This window comes from Pseudoliparis swirei, chromosome 16, assembly GCF_029220125.1.
Source record: "Pseudoliparis swirei isolate HS2019 ecotype Mariana Trench chromosome 16, NWPU_hadal_v1, whole genome shotgun sequence".
Classification (NCBI taxonomy): Eukaryota; Metazoa; Chordata; class Actinopteri; order Perciformes; family Liparidae; genus Pseudoliparis; species Pseudoliparis swirei.
Window position 1 is genome coordinate 13,864,125 of NC_079403.1, and position 21,812 is coordinate 13,885,936.

Below are 21,812 nucleotides of genomic sequence, written 5' to 3' on the forward strand. Positions count from 1 at the left end.
GAACAGTTGCACCCTGTGAGCCGAGTACATTCGTCAAGGGCGAAGGGTGAAGTCAGAAGGGGGGGGGGGGAGAGAAAAACAACAACTTTTTGAGGCTTATACATGTCGCGGCCATTTCACTGCACACTGAAGTGTGTTAAGCGAAACAATAAAGGCCACAACCGATTCTGCAAGAGTGAAAAGATCCTCATCTTCCCCTTCTTTTTTGCTGCCCTTGTGAAATTTCGTTTGGTGGATTTAACGACTTGTGAATGTCGGCTTTCTCCGTGACCATGACACTGGTGGCGGACACGTCTCGCTGGCAGCGTGTGATGTATTGTGTTGAGGTTTTCCTCAGGTGCAATTTTTAATGTGACAGCATCTGTTGACCTCAAAAGTAAAATGTCACCCTAATGTCTCATGCTGACGTGCATTTTGCTTCTTAATAGAATTTTAAAAGCAGTATATAGTCTGCAGCAAAAAACACAATTTATATACAGTATATCCATCCATCCATTTATATATAAACACATACAGGATCACCAATTTAAGATTAAAAAAACAGACGTTCTTTGCTCTATGTTATGGCTGCACATATGTTCATCCGTGGTCGTGATTTATTATTGTGGACATTTACCTTTTTATGCAAGTGTTCTAGAGTTGCACCTAATCAGATCCAGATTAGCAGACACTTCCAAACATAATCCTCTGCATCTGTTTATAGTCAGATTACCATAAATAGCATAATGATAGGAAATACCCATTATATGATAAATCATTTTAGTCTGTCAGTGACTGGAATGACAATTATTAGAGGGATTTTAATACAATACATATTTTATTAATAGTATGATATACTGAAAGTTTTGGGAAAGGATGTGCCTAAAATGTAAGTGTAATATGGAAACTACATTTAAAACATGTTTTGAATTGCACGAATAAAACATTGACATTGTATTCAATGACCATCAATTGCCAATGAATCAACATAATAAGAACATGAAGGGGTGAAAATGAAATAAAGAATATTTGATGAGACCAAACTGGTTTGCAGATACAGTTTTTAATGTATCACAACAATGAGCAACAAACATACTTGGTGAACTATTTCCAGAAGTTGTTCAAATACCATCTACAATAAACGTCATTTCAACTATGACAACAGGTCTGTGACAAAATAAAAAAAAAGGTTTCAAAACCATGTTATTACCGTGATACGGTACAGTTGAGACCTCAAACAGTACAGTAACAAAAACTAATGCGACTACTCTCTATATATAAAACATCAATAACATTTTTGGTTTAGTTTATTTAAAGTTTTAGCCATAGGGGCTTCTTCTTATTAAAACCTCAGGGTGCATTTCCTATGTAACCCAGATGTTGAAGAGTACATATTGTGTAGGATATGATTGCGCCATGAAAATCCCTTTGACATCCAGAAGAACAATTCCAATTTCAACCTTTTGAAGGTTGTCCCCATAAACATGACACAATCCATCCATTTTTTTTCCTTTTTTTTAAAAGTTCTTTTTTTTCTTTTTGGCTGCTGTGCAGTTGCAATATCTATGTACAGTTATATTGTTGGACCATCCTTTTTGTTGGTTTGTTAGCTTTTACCAGTCCTTGGTGTGGAAAGCGTCCTGTCAGATGCTAACATCTTAGCACACGATGCTAGCTGACAGTTCAGTCTTATAATGCTGAGCCACAGAGTGGGGAGAAGGCGAAAAGCCAGAGTTTTGAAAGCCTTTGGAATCAGGACAGTCGCTCATGTTTGTACAATGGCAGAATTGCACCTTGGGAGGCCAGGATGTCTCTTGTGAAACACAATCGAAAAGTGTCTTCAGGATTAAAGTAAATGTTAAAATACTAAAAATCCAAATAATGACAATTAAAAAGCTCACGCAGGAAATGAAAAACTGAGTTTGCTTTAAAACTTTGAAAAAAACACCTTTACAATAATAAACAGAAGAGGAAATGTTACTTGATTTCATTGTTTGAAACAATAACTAAGCATGATTTGATTTAACCTGTCAAACAGTTGCATTACATGCTACTTGCTCATCTCAGAATAGGAAATACCAAAAGCAATACATTTTTGCATTTCTTCATATTAATAAATTTGTACCATGCACAGCCAACTACGAATATGTACAACAGCTTAGCTTTCTTTGTTCACAAGCCTTTATCTTTCATACAAATAGCCTTCTGTTACTTTGGAATGAATCACATTGGTTTCAATAACCAACCTAGAAAGTGATTCGTAAAAAATTGAACACCCTTTGACAGCTTTCACATTCTTAGTTCCACAGCAAAATAAGAAAACAATATAAAATAAAAATAGCAAAGCAAAGCAATTAATGGACCAGTATTTTGTCTGGTAGAAAGTTGAGAGAATTGATGGCAAGCAAAATAACATTACACAGTAGCAGCAAAACTTTGTAAGGTAATACTTTGCAATGTTGATATCACTAAATGTGGAAAAATTAAAATGTTGACTTTAACTGTAGATCATCAGAAGTGCCCAGAGAATTGTTGGGAGGACGTCAACCTATGCACTAAATGGTTGCGTATAGGTGTAACACTGTTTTAAGTCCTACAAGTACATGAACATGTTTTTAATATACAACAAAAATGCTGTTGTCCCCCATTTAAAGCAGCATATTTGAAAACGTATAGCAAATGATCATACCTTTTTTTTTTTTTTTTTTTTTTTTTACATTGTGACCAACTTGTACCTTAACAGTTTCAAGTATACAGTACTGCTTTCATGAATGCACCAATTGTTAAATAGGTCTCTAGATTGTTAGGCATCAATCCTGTAACAAATATGGACCAATATGCTGCTGCAATAGACACAAATAATAATTAAAACACAAACATACATACAAACAGAAAAAAATCTATTAAATTAACAAATGGCCTACTCAAATAATAAAAAGACAAATAAAAACAAAATAAGTGCACTATAGTCCAGACACAAGCAAGTACCGTAACAGTACAGCAATTCACAAATGAAAAATGTTATATTCACATAATCCGAGAGTCTATCAAAACTAGAGTTATTACCTCTTCAGAAAAGGGTGTGAGCAGAGGTAAAAGTGAGAAGGTAAGAGTTGGCACAGATTAGTATATACTACAAGAAAAAAGGGGGTGGGAAATAGATACAGCTTGTTGTAATACAAACTGGCAAACACAGGGGCATCAGACACATTTACTTCACCATTCTAAATTCCCTCAGTGGCAAAACCATACTGTCTTTGAAGGGCAAAACTAAAAGGATATGCACATCGTCCACTGTAACAGTAATATTGTCTCTTGGTACTCTATACACATCCAGGAAATGCGTCCAATAAAGCTTGACATGTTTTGGTTATAAGCCAAGTGTACCCAGGCTTGTTGCTGCTTTAACAAATGAGAAATGTTATGTTCTGACCTGAGAATTTAAAGCTACTGAATTACACCTATCTAAACTAAGAGAGATTCTCTTTGAGGGTTCTGGATCGTCATCCCATACAGTACATGCTAGCATTTGGAAAACAATCCAGCTGAGGTGCAATTTGCTATCGTGAGAGTTTTTGGCTTGAAACAAGCCCCCCAAGGGAGCCTGTGGGATTTTTTTCCTACTCCATGTTTTTGTATACAATATAAGCTCAGTCAAGCATCTGCAACAGTTCTGTCCATAACAAAAATCAATCAATATCTTGCCAGCATATCAATATGGGAAAAACAATCCTGAGTCAATCATTTGGTACTGTAATTTTTTGGGTTAAGAGAAACTTTGGAACTGCAGTTTAAAAAGTCTTATTTTTTCTTTAAGCAAGGGATCCTTTTGTCACTCCTACACACTGAACATATCCATTCTGATACTACTGAAGCTCGCGTCTAGGCCAGAGGCCGACTTATCCTTGACTTCCAACGCGTTATCTAAGTCATCCAGCTTCTGGTTTAGCTCATTGTCAGACTCATCTGAACAACTCTCGGTGGGTAGTGAGGTTGGAACCCCTGAGGTGCTGCAGGAAGTTGAGGTAACCGTTGAAGGTGAGGAGAGGGGGGGAGGAGGAGAGGCAGACGGGGAGGAGGAAGCAGCTTTCCGGGCTGTGGTGGCCTGGAACAGGACATTTGGCCAGGACTTCATGGACAAGTGAGAGAGATGAGGAAAGGTGTTATTAGAAGAAGCTGCAGACTGTGAGGTAGATGTGGTGTTAGGATTAGGGGAGCAGACAGAGTGAGGTAATAATCTAGTATGCTCTTTGGCATTTCTCATTGCTTGTTTGATTGTTTTCTCTTTGTGCAAGCTCGACTGAAGGTGTTGGCCAAGTGCTTCATTCCCGTTAACAACCACATTGCAGGCAACACAAGTGTAGTTGCTCACTGCCTTTCGAAGCACTGTCTCTTGCGGGTCAGAAAAAGGATGTCCCAAGTAACAGAAGGACTTCTGATGACGCACCACAGAATTTTCGTCAGCAAAAATCATCTGGCACTTCCTGCATATAAACTCATGCTTGACGGACGGTACAATGAAAGCGTCTGGAAAATCCATGGTACTTTTGGTATCTGTTTTCGGTTCTTCTTTTGTGCTTTCTTTTGAAGAGCCTTTGTTGGTGTTATCCTTTGCGATTATAGCTTCTTTTGGTTTGGTGGTGCTCTGTATGCTCTGGGGTGTCTTCACATGGGTCGCTTTCTGTTGCTGCTTCTGTTGTTGTTTCTGCTGTTTCTCAAGTTGTTTCTGCTGTTGTTGTTGTTGCTTCTGCAGAGAATCCTGGAGGGACTGCTGGTACTGCTGGTACTGTTGCAGGAGGGCAGTCTGGGAGAGACCAGTGGCCATGGCAGCTTGTGGGACTGCTGCTGGGCCATATGGAAACAGGTTCTCCATTCCACACAGTGGTGGGTAGTAGCCCCCTGTTTGGACCCCTCTAGGAAGCTGGGGAGAGAAGCAGTTGGGAAATCCAGGGAGAAAGTAGGGCAAGAACTGCCCCCCGAAGAAAGAGCTGGGATCACTTGAAGCAAGAGCATTCTGAAGTGCCTGAAGCTGTGTGGCGTCTAGTTGAGCCTCACTTCCTGGTTTCACTGGAGCATGTTTCTCCCTTTTCTTGGCCATGCTGGGGGTCTCAGGTCGTGAGCCGCTCACGTTCTCTCTGTCCTTCACCTTCATCTGCGGTGGCTTGTCTCCTGGTTTCTTGCTGCTGTCTCTCTCTGAGTCGTTACCTTGCTGCTCTGTATGATTTACTGCTGCCAAAGGTGTGGAGGGAACAGGAGGAGGAAGAGGAGGTGGAGGAGGAGGAGGAGGAGGAGTCTGCAGAAGAGTCTTGGTTGGGGTAGTGCTGAGAGACATGGCAGGAGAGGGGGTGGCTGGTGTAGGGAACCCAAGCATGCCAGCACCGGGAGACGCTAAAGCTGAAATACAGTGGTATATAAATATGGAAATATTCAATATTCAAATATTCAAAACCAAATCACTATGGAAATTTGTTTGTAAGACAAGCTAAACTGGCTGAAATGTTATCGCTCGTTAAGATTTTGTTATGGATCAAAACTGTCACATGCGCTTTATGATCATTTAAATCTGCCAATATATATTATAATATAAATATACCAAACCGACAATAAGGGGGAAAACCAACAACACAAACAAAAGACATGATATATACATTTGTTGTAAAAATCTCTGAATTATCAATTAGCAGTTCAACTCTGATGATGACTTAATGCATGCTCTACCTCCCACCATTACATTTGAAAATAGTTTTTAAAAATAAGACTTTTTGACAAACACCACTATGATACAGAATAAACAGTAGATTTGTAGAATGACATAGTGCATGATAAAGCTCAGTTCATAAAGCTTCTAGTGTTTTTAACTTTAAAAAAGAATTTTGTCATCCTAACTCACCAGGTGTGTTGGGTGGGAAAACAGGAAGTGATGATGGCCCATTGACCCCAGGAAGTAACACTGGCGGAAGGCCAGACAACCCTGGATAGCCTGATGGTAGACTGAGGCCATGAAGTGCATTACTGTTGTCCACTGCAGTCTGTTGCTGCTGACCAGGCAGGCTGAGTTCCTCACCAACTTTCTTCATTCGGTCCAGCTCTTGCTGCGCCATCAGTTGACGGACAGTGGTTGGTGCTAGGTAGTCCTTTTCTCTATCTACCTGTTTTCCCAGGGTTTCTTGCACTTTGGCAATGTGCTGTTTGGAGAAGATGTGGTCTCGGACGGACATCCGGGCATTGTACTTTACACCACACAAAGTACACTGAGGCCTTGGCCCATCTGGTGAGCCGTGACTTGTCATGAATGGCCTTCCAATGGTAATCTTGAACTTCTTTTCTTTAGCACGGGCATTCTGGAACCACACCTGGACAACACGCTTGGGGAGTCCAATCTCATTGCCTAGCATCTCACACTCTTGCATTGTAGGAGTGCGGTAGTCACTAAAACAGGCTTTGAGAACTCTAAGTTGCAGGTTACTCATCTGGGTCCTGAATCGTTTGTGGCCTGGCCTATCCCCGGAATTGCTGTCTTTCCCGGACTTGTTGAAAGCCCCAAAGGGACTCGGGGAACTGGGATCAGCTAAGCTTGATGATTCACTCATGTCATAGAAGTCATCCATATCATCATCTCTAGAACTAAAGTAAGAGTCATAGTCCTTTCCAGAGAAGCTGAGGGCAGGGCTCACCATGCTGTATTGGAACCTGTCATTGCCACCATCAGAATTTGTTGCCAGGCCACTCTTGTCACTCAGCTTGTCCTCTCCATTGGCTGTGAGGCTCTCAACCTCATTGTTATTACCCTCATCTCCAGTTGTAGCATCGCTAATGGCTGTATTAATAGAAGATGTCTCATCAAAGTCCATCCTACTGTAATCATAAGATGAGACTTCGGCTGAATTAACATTGGGCCCTTCAGTTTCATCACAATTTTCAGCTTTTAAGGATGAAGGGCTTAAGAAGTTTTTTACTTGTACCTCAGATGGTTTGACTGGAGTTGAGGATGCAGTAGGCAGTTCATACTCATTTGGCTCAGTCTTGGTAGGCAGCTGTGGGTAGTCAAAGAAATTATACTTATTTGGGCTTTCACCTCTTTCATTGTCTTGATTCATCATTGGGCTTGGTGGCAAGCTAAAGCCTGCCTGCTTAGCATCATGCCAGTGTCTAGATCGTATGTGGCTATCTAGAGCAGATTTAGCCTTGAACAGTGCTCTGCAAAAGGGACATTTCTTGTGGGACTGGGAGGGCCCTAGAGCCCTAAACTGCCCCTTTCTCTCTCTTGCACGGGTGTTTTGGAACCAAACTTGCACAACTCTCTTCTTCAAGCCAACCTCTCGTGCAATGTGGTCCAACATCTTCCTTGTTGGGTTAGAGTCAAGTAGGTATTTGTCATAGAGATTCTCCAGTTGTTCTGGTGTGATGGTGGTTCTCAAACGTTTATCTCTGTGCTGCTCTTCACTACTGTTTCCGCCATCTTTATCATTAGCACTTTCATCCTTGTCATCCAGTTTTCTCTTCATTGCCCCAGAGCCTGCAGCAGAGGTCAAACCAGAGCTACCCTGAGAGGGGATTTGGGAGAGGCCTCCAGATAACAGCTGGCTAGCCATGAGAGGGTTATTTGGGTCAAATATCATATAGGGCATATCAATGGGTCTTTCGAGAAACTGAGAGTGGAGGAATTGGTTTTGGGCAGCCAAGAAATGCATGTGCTGATGCTCCTGCCATAGCTCGACAGAGGGGAATGCAATCTTACACTGGTCACACTGGTACTGAAGCATCTGGTGAGGGAGACTGTTTGTGAGTGAGGAAAGGGCCAGGGAGAGTGGACTTGAGGGCACTGCAGCAGCCTGTGGCTGGGAATGGGGTCTTGACATTTGTTGCTGAGGAGCTTTCTGAGGAGGTGGCTGAGGTGTGCTAGCCTTGGATGGTCTTGGTTCTGGTAGTGACTTTATCACAGGTGATGATGCAGCTTCAGTTGGTTTAGGTTCAGTTTCAGGAGAAACATCGGGTTTGGGGGAAGTTTTCCCCATGCTGGCACGAGGAGAGGCCATCACAGGGGAGCTTGAGCCAGAACTGGTGGCAGTTCTATGGGACTGTTTGGGTTGCTCAAAAGGTACTTGAGTAATCCTAACTGGACCTTGCTCACCACAATCTATGTATTCCTCATAGGTTTCCTCACTACATTCCTCATCTTCATCCTTATAACACAGTTTTTTCTGGTGAGTGATAAGGTCAAAAATTCGCGGGAACACAATGTTGCACTTTTTACACTGGTACTGCATGTTGCTTGTTCTGATGTAGCGTTCATTGGTCAGCTCTTTTTTCTCATTATCGTTAGAATCAGCCTGGTTTTCATAGGTCTTGCGAGCTTTCTGCCGAGAATTCTGGAACCACACCACAATGACCCGGGAAGGTAGATTGAGCACAGTGGAAAGTTGCTCAATCTCATCATCCTTTGGATAGGCATTAGTGTCGAAGAAATCTTGAAGTACTCTCAACTGATAATCAGTGAATCTGGTCCTGGAAGACCTCTTGTTGAAGGTGGAGTCAGTTCTGTAGTATTCAAGTGCATTGAGCTGGGGTTCAATTTGAATATCTTCCAATGTAGTAATTGGAGGAATACTAAAATTGTAGGGAGAGTCTTTACTCCGTTGTCTTTCTTTGAAGAGAGTGTTACGGAACCAGTGCTTTATTACTTTTTGGGGCAAGCAAGACTTCTCTGACATCTCCTGAATTTGCTCTTCATTCGGGGAATTATTGATATCAAAGTTGGCACGCAGGATCTTAAGCTGGTCATCTGTGATACGGGTGCGTGGTCGCTTGAACTGGGATTGACGGAGGAAGTTTGGATCAAGACACAATTGTTGCTGGCAGAGCTGTGTAAGGTCTGTGGAAAGAGAGTCCATACTAGGCATCTGGAGGGTAAGTTGATGGGGCAGGCCTGGGTGCTGAAGAGACTGCATCATTAGAGGTGGAAACATGGGCAAATCCAAGGGAATAGGGAGTTGCACTTGGGTAGGTGCAGCAGGGGCAGTAGGTGGTGTCTGGGGTGGTGGTGTCTGGGGTGGTGGTGTCTGGTGAGACGGTTGGTGCGGGGCCATATTGGAGACAGCAACTGGTGAGGGTACTGAAGTTTGGGGCTTGCTCATTGATGTAGAAGGAGGCTGAGTAGCTATCACTGGAGATGGAATAGGAGGTGGAGGAGGAGGTGGTGGTGGCGGTGGTGGTGGTGGTGGAGTCTCAGGTGAAGAAGGGTTCATTGGATAGAGTTTGTCATAGGCCTCTCTGTACTGTTGGGCAAACTTTTCCAGCTCCACATATGGAAAAAATTGACAATGCACATGTTCCTGGTGGCTTTTGAGAATAAGCATATTGGAGAAGAGTTTACCACACATCCCACACTCAAGCTTATCAGTGTTCATTTCCACTTGTACAACTCCGTCCTTGTTTTTCTTTTGGTTTTTTTGTCTGTTTTCGTTGTATTGAATGACAAGTTCAAATCCAAAGTTCTCGAGTAGTGCTTTGGCTGCATTGCCCCTTGCTCCTGACACAATACGTGGTGGAGGAATTAATGGCTCTGAGAACTTTGATTTTCTTGGGTCTTTGTTGTCTTTTCCTCCATCACTGAATGTCTCACCTGCATTTTCCATCTTTGCTCTGTTTTCTTGTCTTTCTAGTTGGTCCTCTGCCTCTCTTGTCATCTGAATTTCAGACACATTAATGGACTCCATTTTGGATTTATGGTTCTGCAATTGCTGGTGTTTCTGTTGCTGCATTTGAAACTGTGTCTGAGAGGCTTGCTGCTGCTGCTGTTGTTGCTGCTGAGCCTGTTGCTGGGCCTGAGCCTGCTGCAACTGGTGTTGCTGTTGCATCTGCTGCTTCAAGTCCTCGAGGAATGATCCAGTAAGACCGGGCATTCCAAAAGCTGCTGCTGAGTGCAGCGCAAGTTCTGGACTAAGATTGAATTCAGCTCCCGGTATGTAGAAGGGGAAAAGGAACTGTGGTTGTTGAAATTGCAGCAGTGCTTCTGGTGTCATTCCGAAATGGGGGAAGAAAGCTGGATTAAGAAACTGAGGCTGGAAGAAGGCAGCCTGTTGCTGAAGTTCATGTTGAAGCTGCAGTTGCAGTTGGGCTGAGGACTGCACTGACTGATGGCTGCTTGCTTGTGCTGAAGCCTGGTCAGTAGTTGTTGTTGGTTTTGTGTTGTTGCTGCTGTTAGCTTCTTTGGGTTCCACAATGTTTTCTTTGTTAGCAGAGGGTGTTCCACTTCTAGCAGTGTCTGAGTTGCTGCTGTTCCCTTGTGTGCTTGGGGCTGGGATTTTTGCAGGCACTGGACCACTGGTACTAGTGATACTGCTGCTGCTCATTTCAGTTTTGGCTGTTCTGGCTTTGGTCTGGTGTAGCACTGACCTCATATGAATTTCGAGTGTTGAGCTTTGGCTATAGGCAACATTGCAAGTGTTGCATTTGAATGGTTTGTTATCAATGCTGTTGCTTGTCTCTTGTGGAACTGGGCTTGATGCCTCTTGGAGAACCTTCTTCAACTTATGCAGGTGGGAGACTGAATTATAGTGGACTAGTAGGATATTCTTCTGAGTGAAGGACTCTTTACATACTGTGCACTTGTAAGGCCGAGAAGGATCCAAAAATTTCTCCATTGTAAAGTTGGGCCCTTTTCTGAATGGTAGGGTCCGCTTTGGTTCCGCTGCCATGTCATCTAGCAGAGAGTTACTGTCACTTCCGGTAGGACTGGGCTTCTCATCCTGGTCCATTTCCTCATCTTTGTCCAAGTCATGTTCAAATGCCTGAGCTTCCTCTAGGGCCCTGGCCTCACTCTCAGTGATATCTCCATTCAGTGGCAGATTTCCTATAAGTTGCTGCACCTCAGCTTCACTAAGTTCAGGGTGTCCATTTTCCAAATGCTTCCTGAGGGCCAGGAATGTCCTGAAGCTGCGCTGGCAAAGGCTGCACATAGTGGCTGCTCTGATGGCATGGTACTGGGAATGTATCTGAAGCTTCTGCATTGTCTTGAAGGCCAGGCTGCAATGGTTGCAACGATATTTGTAGACATGACGATCAGATACTGAGAGCTGTTGTTGTTGCTGCTGGAGCCTTTGGAGCTCACTGAGATGGTCCTGTAGGGTATCAGGAGACTTGCTATCATGTCCTAATCCACTGGCTCTCTTCCAGCCTGGGGCCTCTGCAGCCTCCTTTGGGGGCTTGTGCTCCTCCCCCTGCAGGTCAAATTCATTCTTGTCTTGACTGGTTAGCTCATCCTTTGAGATGTTTCCTAAAAATAAAAAAATACAGTTTGAAGTACAATACAATGCATCATCTAGTTATCATACTTTTTGGTGTGACAAACAACTATACATGATAATTATACATGATACATTTGTATATGTAAGTTACATTTTATTATCACTGAAACAAAATTAATTACAGAATATGTAAGAATCAAATTCTGCTCACCTTGAGATTTTCCTGACCTGTCAGTAGGAGTGATAGAGGAATCCATTAAAGATAGAACTTTGTCTTGTCCAGTTTGGGGATGTATTATATTGTTTGGTGTTGACGTGTCAGGTCCAACAACCTATCAAGACCAGAGAAATGGCTTCATTAAATATACATTTGGCAATCATGATATAGGATGGTTGATTATTCTCCACTATTTGCAAATAATGAGGATTTGACTTGAGAGAATACTATTTTTTTTTTTAAACATCATGCATAAACACATATTTGCTGACACACACACAGTCAAACACAGACAAAACTATTTGTTATCATTACTTATACATACAGTCATTATCAGCTTTTCCACGCAGTCAGGAGCCACACTGTGAAGGTGGGTGAGATGCAGCTGCAGGTGAATCTTGTTGCTCAGGACATCCTGGCACAGTGGGCAGCGAATCACTGGCTGCATGGAATGCTGGGACATCACATGGAGCTGCATACGGTTCGCATCTTTACTGCTGTAGTTGCAATATGGACACTGCTGAACCTAAAAAAACAAGATGGTATAATAACTAACTGATTGGGAGTGGAGAAAAAGAACACTCTGTACAATGTCAAATTAATCCGAATGCAGGATTTACTTTTTGCACAAGACGTACTCCTGATTGGATAAAATGTGTACACACTAGTCATTAGCATAGCTGGCTGTCCACTGTGTGCCTCACGAAATACACCAGACATAACTAAAAACAAACAAGGATCGAGACACACAGGAAGCACGTCTCCTGCACTGTTTCATTCTTACAAGGTTTTCCTGTTCTTCACTGCCCACTAACCTCATTCCAACACATTTAGCTCTTCCAACCAACCCTCATGCCCACCCTAACACATAAATTGTAGATAAACCATGTTTCATTTAATTCACTTAAGTCTCTCAAGTCATGCAATTTTATTGTCCCAAACCATGATTGGCCAGAATTTCTAATCAGTATTACAGATGACAAAGGTGTGTACTCTCCCAAGCTACGCCTTGCCCTCATTACAGGGAGTACTCTGAGCATAGCAGCCTCCCCACCACCTGTCTTAATATAATCCATTTCTGAAATGACTAAGTCCTCCCTTCTTGCAGGGCCCAGAACCAGACAAGCTAATACTTCATAATCTAATTTAAAAACACATATAATTTAAAGAGATGCAAAAAGGGTTGGGGGGAGGCGTAAGGCTAGTGCAGGTAGTCCACTTAAGAACACAAAGACTTGCCTACTGTGCTTGATGCTAAAAAGCTCTGTCAGGGAGGGAATGGTGGGCTGTGTTTAACCCTATGATAGAAAGCTGGCGCCAACATTGCTAAATGCTTAGCTTAGCATTTCTGCTTTTTCCAGTTCACGACTATCTTCCCATTAGCTCATCCCACAGTGACAGCAAAGGTTAGATTTCATTAGGGCTTGTGAAGGAGAACCAGCCTCATTAACTATCAGCTTTCTGTACCTCAAATGTAACAATTTAATTGGAGTATGAATTGTCAGATATCCAATCTAAATAGAGGCACACACCGCTCAATAACCTTCAGATGTATTTTCTTTGGAAAAGTGAAAACAGTTAAAGGTCCATTGTCGGCCCTCCTTAAAATGCTAGGAACTATAGCAGTAATATTTTGATGAAAGCTGATGGGGCAAGCCTGGGTGCTGTGGCTATCGTAGTACAACTGGCAGTTTCCTTTGTATATTCTACAAACCCTTACCTGCTCACTGGCAGAGGCCTTCCCCTCAGCAGACTTTGGCCTTTTGGGCGGACTTTCAATTTGTCGATCTGGCAAGAGGGAATGCTTAGCCATAGAATTCGGTCCGGTAACCTCTTTGGATGTGGAATGCAACCCTGGTGCAGGGAATAGAGAGAGAGAAATGGGAGACAGAATCAGAATCCAAAGTTCTAAAAATGACAATACCAATCAGAAAATACATCAAAGCTACACAATTACATAATGATTGTTGGCTAAACAGTAGATGTTTTTGCAAATGGAGCTTTTAAGAAGGAGTTCTGCAGGAGAATGACATTATTAACATTGAAAAAAAGAGTAACACCTATGTCTCATATTTGTAGAGTTTCCCATCAATCACAATATACTAAAATAATATAAAAACGACACAATTGATTGAATTAATTGAAATTACATTGTGTGGCTGGCTTAGATCGCAAAGTGATCAAATGACTATAAATAATCCATAATGGTGAATAAGATAAACACATCTAGCAAATTTATATTCATTTAGACATAGGTGATGATTCTAAAAAATATCTGACACAAAGACAACATAAGCATTGATACAATCATGGACTGTATTATTCACATCCATATACAGTTAAATGTTTCTGCCCTGAGGATACGTGAAATGGAGAGAACCCGGGCAGGCTCATTATCACAGCACGACATACATTAAATGTTATGGTAATATTATACACTTCATTAGTTCATATACATTTCCCCAGCTGCCTTCGACAACTTCTATGTCTGTACAAGATGCAACATTTTGGGGGTTTGGTCACGGCTGGTGGTACAGTAGCAGCGCGACTTGTGTGTGTCTATTTGTATATGTGCGTGTAAGCGTGTGTGACGTTAACAGCAGGGCTCAATGTGGAGAGATCAGCCTCTGGTTGTATTTAGTAAATGCTGCAGCCACTGATAAATCTTTCATTAGCCTCATCCTGAGATACAAGCCATGCAGGCCCTGCTCTACTCTGCCAGTGCAATTTACCCACTCGGCACAACACAAAGACACAGCAACAGCAAGCACCCCCCCTCTTCCTCCTCTCCCTCCCTCTCTAAGCCCCCCCCCCCCCCCCCTCGTCTGGTCACTCAAGGCAATATGTGAGCCTCACTCTTGCGAATCAACGCTTCACGCTAGATGCACAAATGGAAAAAAAGGGAAATCAAAGCACTGATACATGAAGAGGGGGTTGAAAAAGAAAAACATTTTGTATTTCATATTATTCTGTGGCTCGTGTTGGTATTGGGCGCATACCAATTCCTCCAGTCCGTTCATGCATTTTAATTCTGTTGCATTAAGTAGGCGTTCCACTTATTTTATTTGTAATCCCCTATATCTGAAGCCTGAAATATTGGCCTGTCAAGGAAAGTGACAAGAGAGGGAGGGAGCCAGAAAGGGTGAAAAAGAGAAAAAAAACACAAGGGCACAATGTGAATTTCCAAGAACATCCGAGAATTGCTCTGCAGCTCAGAATAGCGAGGTAATCTTGTCTTCCACTGCTTGTGATGGTCCCTGCAGGGCTTGTGTTCACATCTACGTGCATGTATGTGTGTGTATAATGTGTTTCCTGGCAGGCCTCTGAAACGCCAATGGTCAGATTGGTCCAACCCTGAAGGGCCCCTCATATCACCTGAACGCTCAAAAGCTTCCGCCCCACCGCTCATATTTATTATGAGCCTTTTTAAATTTCAACTTTCAATTTTGGCCTCCTTCTTCCAGTCAATTTGCAACTAAATTACATCTCTGCAAAAGGAGATGAGGCGATAGTCAGACAATGCGGTGGGGGAAAGAGCCCACAGATCACCATTGATTACTGTCATATTGAATGTAAATGTATGTTTGTGTCGAGAGAGAGAGAACGTGTTTGTGTGTGTGTCCTTTTACTTTAGATGTGTCTTCAACCTTGTGCTTTCATCAACACTTGTAACACATGGAGAAAAAAAACCTGGTTAACCTTGAATGTTATAAGAGAGCAGGTCTCTCAATGGCCACTTTAAATGAGCTTTAAATGGCAAGCTCTGCTAATGTGAATAATACCGTTTTTGCATTAAAATTGGTAAGTTATTGGTAAATTATCTGTGTTACAGGTGATTATATCCTTAGAGTGTCCTCCAAGGATATAATCACCTGTAACACAGATAATAAAATACCAAGTAACAGCTAGCACAATCCAGACACTATCTATAAATTGATAAGAAAATGAAAATATCCCTCTGCCTATAGTTTTTGCCGCTTCATATTCCTTCCCTCAGTAGTGCTAAAACATTTACAGAGTAATAATGGGAGAGAGCAAGACGGGAGAAGGAGACTGCTCTCCTTTTCCTTTGTCTCTGAGTCCGCACCCCACACTTAATGACTGTGTCCTTTTTCCTCCTCCCTGTTCTTTCCCCTCACTTCCCACATTTCCTCCATCCCTTCATCTTTAGGTGGGCTCCACCAGCTGCAGCCCAGTGAAGCGGAGGGGCAGAATAAGCCTGACATCCCCTCCACCTCCACCAATGACAAATGTCTACATGCAGCAGGACCTTGCTTGATTAGATAAATCAAAATGTGATTTATGACATTCAACCCCTTTTGCATTGCAGGGGGAGAGAGCAGCACACTCACCACCCATCTTTATTTGCAACTGTCAATGGTGTTTAGGGAGCTGCATATACACACACTTATAGACACGCAGGAGTGCGATGCAATGGAGAGAAGTACTGAGCAATGGAGGGAGAGCCAGATAGATGGAGAGAAACAGAGGAAAGAAAAGAAAAATGATAGCGAGGGACAGAGACGCCCATAGCTCTAAATTCCTCATGATATTTTTGTTCCAAATTGTTCCTCAAAAAGACGACCGGCAATACCATCGTCGCAAATGCTTTTTTTACCTGGATCTATTTTAGAATCTACCCCTTTGTGTCGGAAGGGGTGAGACATTTTGCGCAAAGTGAACCAATCAAATTCGATTTTCACACAAACAAGCATATCACTGATGCCTTATATCTCTCCAACTATGACTTTATATGAAATAAACTACATTTTCGGGCGGGCTTTCAAAACAATCAGACAATACCTATTGGAATTTTTTCTCTCTCTACTTTTCTTGTTCAATCCGCAAAACAATTAGATTCCACTCTTGACATTTTGTTTCTAGAAAATAAAAAAGGCCCACAAACAGCACAACGAGTGTGTGTGTGTGTGTATGTGGGGGTGGATGTGTGGGGGTGGGGGCTGTCAATTAAGAAGGAGCAGGCTGGGTGGCGGCAGCTTGAATTTAGTATTCAATTTAGCTGTCCTGAGCCCTGGCAGACTGGCTAAGGTTACGGAGTAGTAAATCTAGGAGGGAGAGTTGGCCAGAACAGGCCAGGGAGGGCCGGCCAGCATGATTTACTGGCCTACTGCTCTGAGGTTACGCATTAGGCTGACCCCCGGTCACCTGATAACATTACAGCAACACACTCTGAACCCCAGACTCCCACTGAAGCACTCAGCAGGCCCAGATCTAGCCGGAGGGAGGTAGAGAGAGAGAATGGGAAAGAGTGAGATGTAGAGAGGGAGAGACATCGTCAGATTGAGAGGGAGAGAGAGAGAGAGGGGAAGAGAAAGGCTGTTAAACAGCAGCTGTCTTGTAGTTTGTGATTTTTTCAATGACTAGTCCTCCTTTTCCATCTCCAGCTTGTGTTCTAATGACAGATAAATATGAGCATGGCCTCGTCACATTTGACAAATATTCTGAGACGTTCAACAAGCTGTCATTACACAGAAAACACACAAACCAAACATGCACAAAAGAATTGCTGCAGGCTCGTAATTAAAAATGCTAATATCTTTAATATATTTTAATCTCATTTTATAGGGACAGAAAACGAGCACAGCTGGGCAAATTTGCAAGATGCATGCAAATAAGAAAAAAAGAGTGAAAATATTCTGAATTTGAACAAGCTGATATAGAATATTATACATCTGATCTTGTTTGCATGTAATTTCATTTTATCCAAACCCCCCTTTATCGGCACAAGTGCAAATTGTACACGGAATTAATACATAATATTTGACTATAGAAACAATGAGTAATTTCTTTGCTAATTTGAGGCAGGTAGAGATCTGTAATTTCCTTAGGCTGCTTGACAGGCTCATTTCCATGCAGGGGCCTTTGTTTAGTTGGTTATTTATAAGAAGTGGGCCCCTGAGCCATGGTGGCGACATGCACAATCTACACGCACAGCACAAAGCTATCTGGAAGTAATCCACATCGGGGCATTTGCATGGAAAATGTAACATGGATTATAATTAATCTAAAATGACATGGGATTATTAAAAAAACAATGTAAATGAAGCAAGGGGGGGGGGGGAAAAGCACTTTCTGTCTTTCCTTGCCCCCCTCCCACCTCCCCCTCCTATATCGCTGTCTCCCTCTTCCCCTCTCTGTATCTGCCCCTCTTTGTTTAAAGGATCTCGGTCTCGGAGATGAAGTGCGCAAACACACTGCTCACTTGGTCACACTGTAATTCCTTCCCTGGAGATCTCCATATGAACACATACACACGTGCACAGATCTGAACATTTCAAGCTCGCCAGAGATTTGGGGCTGAGGATGGAGATGCTAAATCGTACTACTTTAATCTGGAAAAATAGAAAAACAAGGCTCCGTCTCTGGTGATAACCCTAGCATAACAACCCACTGACACACCAGGCTCCCTTTTGCATTTTCTGGCATTCTACTTTCTTAAACCTCCTTTAATCCAAATGCAAAATAAAACGCAGCAAACACACTAGCAATATAACATCTGGCTTCCGAGCAGCTGATCCCAAGGCAAATTATTCACACATTAAAAAAAAAGGGCATACAGTTCTGCTTTATTAAATAGATTCCTGACATCTGATAAACTACACTTGGGGACACACACATACGTAAGCACGGATTAAAGTAGGAGGGACCTGGGCACTTTTTTGCATGTGTGCGGTGGTGTTAAATGACGCTGCCGGTAATATGTGGCTGTAAATGCATGGATGGTGGTTCCCCGCCAGTCCGTCAGACAGGCCTGTCAGAGAGATAGAGCTGAAAGATAGATGACTAGCTAAACTAATAGGCCCCAGCCTCACTCAGCTCTCCTTCTGCCTCATTGAGCTTCACATTAAGGAGCTAGGTATGGCATGCTAGGAAGAGAAGGTGGGGAGTTTGAGATGGATAGGGTGGAAGTTGGAAGGTGTGTGTGAGCTGTGTGAGGGAGTGAGTGGGGTAAGAGGGAGAAAGAAGGAGAGAACCCCACACAATGACAGAAAAAAGGGAGAGTGAGACCGCATCTAATATTCATCCACAGCCATGGATTTCCATCTCATACATAAAAAGACCATATGAATTCTTATTTGGGTAAATCAAATCTAACAAAGCTGGGGCTATCCCGACCGCAGCCTCGCAGCGGAGGCATTATGTGCTCCCTACCGCGCCCAAAATAACAAGAACACCAAGCCGTCTTGTACAGATTGTTGCCCCTCCTTGCTTACAACGTTGCCATTCTTACAAACGGATGAACAGTTCCTTCTAGCTTGTGCGCTCTTTCTATCGTAAATTATGCCTGGTGATAGGCTCACAGATTGGACAACAATTAAGGGATGGATTGAGACAAGGAAAAATAGAAAAAAAGATAAATGATGAGAAGGTGCAGGAAAAAAAAACTAATTTGAGGGTTGCAAGGATGCGGTGCAATTTTAGAAAAACATATACACAGCCCCCCCCCCCGCATCTAATCCTGTGCTTATGAAAAATTAATATGTCATCTGAGAGGGCACAAGAACGAGAAAAGATTAATGCAAAGCGCTTATAAATTACAAGCACGCAAACTGATTTGATTAAAAAATAATCTGGGGCCTGGACATTGCCTGGTAATATCCCCAACACTCAATTTATCCCTCTCTCTTTCTCTCCGTTTTTTCTCTCTCCTTCTTTCCCACTCCCTCCCTCTCTGTCTCTCTTTCTCTTTTTCTCTCTCTGTCAGATGGAAACGATTAAAGCAGGTCACATGGAGGCTAGTCAGCAGCATTCACATGGTACACACACATGTTAGAACCTTATCTGAAGGCTGGAGAGAGATGAATGATAACTTAGAGAAGAAGGGAAGCTTACGGTTCATATGTGTTTTTATATACATGCGCACGCACGAGCGTGTTTGTGTGTGTGTGTGTCTGTGTGTGTGTGTACAGCATGGGTGTGGACTTACGGTCAGTTCTCCTGCTGTCAGTCAAGTCTCGGTCAGTGAGGTTGTGTCCAGGCCTAGAGGAAGAGCGAGGAGGTCTCTCACCGTCCTCAGCATTCTCTTCTGAAAATGCACAGAGAAAACAACTACGTTACCCATGATGCTCTCTAAACAAAGAATGTTTGCTCGCTAGAGCTCCAGCACTGAGATATCATATATCACCATATCATTTAAGAGTCATTTAAAAAAAAAAATTCCGGCTTGTACATGTTCAGTTAATCCCCACCCCCCCCTTTTTTTCCAAACAGAGGTCGGTGTTATATATCTCGCCAGCAAGTAATGCCTCTAGTGACTTGGACACATGTTCTGTTGAAAATAGCCCCATCATGCCACTTCTCGTGGGTGAAACATAATACATACGACCCTAAAGCAGGCATGTTGTGTGCCAACAAAATATGTCCAACAGTAAATTTGTTTTCCTATCAATGTATTGAAATGTACTTTAAGACTTTAACACATTATAATATTTACTTCTCCATATGATTGCTTTAATATAAATATTTTCTTTGTTTTTCCATTTATTTTATTATTATTGTAGGTTCGACACATTTCTTTGTGTGAAAGAGTTATCTTTTCTACTTACTTAAAAAACATTGCATAAGTAGAGACTAATATTACCCGTATCTTATCGCCCACACCCACTCCACTCCATGAAGTCCAAGTACAAATTTAAATAGCATGTGATTGGGTATATTTTGTATTTCTGTTACCACTGTAAAAAACTACGTGTGCATGCACACACAGGCACAGTCCCACAAATCAACTGACATACACACACACACACACACACACACACACACGTGCAGCTCTGTACTATTAGGAGATTAGCCTGCCCATCTCTGAGAGTTCAGCCCCTTGTTTGATAATTCTGTTTATCTGCAGTGTTCTTCCAGTGGATTAAAGTGTGTGTGTGTGTGTGTGTGTGTGTGTGTGGTGTGTGTGTGTGAATATGTGTGTATGTGTGTATATGTGTCGCCAGCGCAAGCTAACACTAATCCGCTCGATGGTGTTTTGAGCCCTCACCGCGCCTTCAGGCCCAGCTGGCCTGGAAAAAGCGTCCGGCCCCCCCCCCCTCCCGCAATCAATGCTACCGCCACCCCCCTTGGCGCGGAGCATTCAATCCAATTTTTTTGCGCGCGACAGTATGAGCGCATTGCATATTCAAACCAACAGCGCATGGAGGCGCATTTGGGCGCATTTAACCCTCGGTTAACAATTTTCAACAATTTCAAAGCTTTTGTAATGGTAATGTTGTTGGTAATGTTATTTCAACCTGCTAATAGAATGATAGATGATGCTATCTTAGCTGTGTAATGTCATTTTCTACCTAAATGCCTAAAAAAAATAGGTATTAAGTAAGATAAAATAACATTAATAAAAAAAATTGCAGATTAATCACTGTATTTGTTGATTAATAGTTATTAGTTATTTGCTTTGGAAATGATGACTGTGAGACTGGCTGACTTGAGACTGGTTGACTAAGGATACTTCAGATGGAGCCACCAGTTTTGAGATCACCTGAGGCATTTTGAGGGTTGACTGAGTTGACTGCCAGGCTGAGCTGCCTGTTCGTTGGTATACAGGTTAACTCACAGGCATCCGCAGGCGCAGGCATCTTAGCATTAAGAGATGAGCGTCCAGAGCTGGGCTGGCAACTGGTTAACTCTCAGGCAGCCAATTAGCTTTGGATAGCTTCCAGGCACTTTGAGGCACCTGGCGAGACTGACTGACTTGACACGATTAATCTGGTTGATCATCCTTAGTTAAATTGTCCTTCTGCCTCCTCATAAAATCATTGACATTATGGTCATATTTATTTATATGCTTACATTAACCTAACATTATGTGATAATACTAATCAATGCAAATACATCACACCCTCTTAAATGGCGCCCAGGAAGAAGAAGGTTCAACTAAAGGGTCTTTTTCACCTAAAAAAATTTTTACTTTCATGACAAAAAAACTACATTTCACAAAAACTTTAAATTAATTATACATCCTTATTAGCAGTAATTCAAGTAGGGTGTTAGGATATCTTTATTCGGAGCGGAAGTGGTAGATACCTATCTTGGTAGTAAGTTATTCTTTTTGCTGCCATCTGGACTTACTCATATCTGCCTTCTTCATCTCCTCATATAGCATTGGTTCCTATCTCTTGCTATAGCATCAGCCCCAATCTACTTGATTTGCACTCCATCCACCAACCCCATCTAATCCGCCCCCCCCCCATCCCCATCCCCCCCCCCACCCCGCCCCCCCCTGCCTCCATCCCCTGCTGCTGCATCATCCACCCTTCCTGCCCCATCCCTGCCTGCTGCTCCATCCACCCTTCCTGCCCCATCCATCCGGCATTCAGAATGTCAAAGGTTTTTTGAGGACAGCGGGG

At 42.6% G+C, this 21,812-nt stretch overlaps 1 protein-coding gene across 1 annotated transcript in view; it reads right to left on the bottom strand.

The window, feature by feature from the left end:
* Positions 1-1,023: 1,023 nt before the first annotated feature.
* Positions 1,024-21,812, bottom strand: part of zfhx4 (zinc finger homeobox 4) — an 81,900-nt gene continuing 61,111 nt past the window's right edge. The window contains exons 7-12 of the mRNA XM_056433829.1: positions 19,391-19,489; positions 13,163-13,296; positions 11,768-11,968; positions 11,437-11,557; positions 5,870-11,254; positions 1,024-5,373 (exon numbers count right to left, since the gene is read on the bottom strand). Coding sequence (XP_056289804.1) covers positions 3,818-5,373; positions 5,870-11,254; positions 11,437-11,557; positions 11,768-11,968; positions 13,163-13,296; positions 19,391-19,489 — 7,496 coding nt within the window. The 3' untranslated portion in view covers positions 1,024-3,817. The remainder of the gene's footprint in view (positions 5,374-5,869; positions 11,255-11,436; positions 11,558-11,767; positions 11,969-13,162; positions 13,297-19,390; positions 19,490-21,812) is intronic.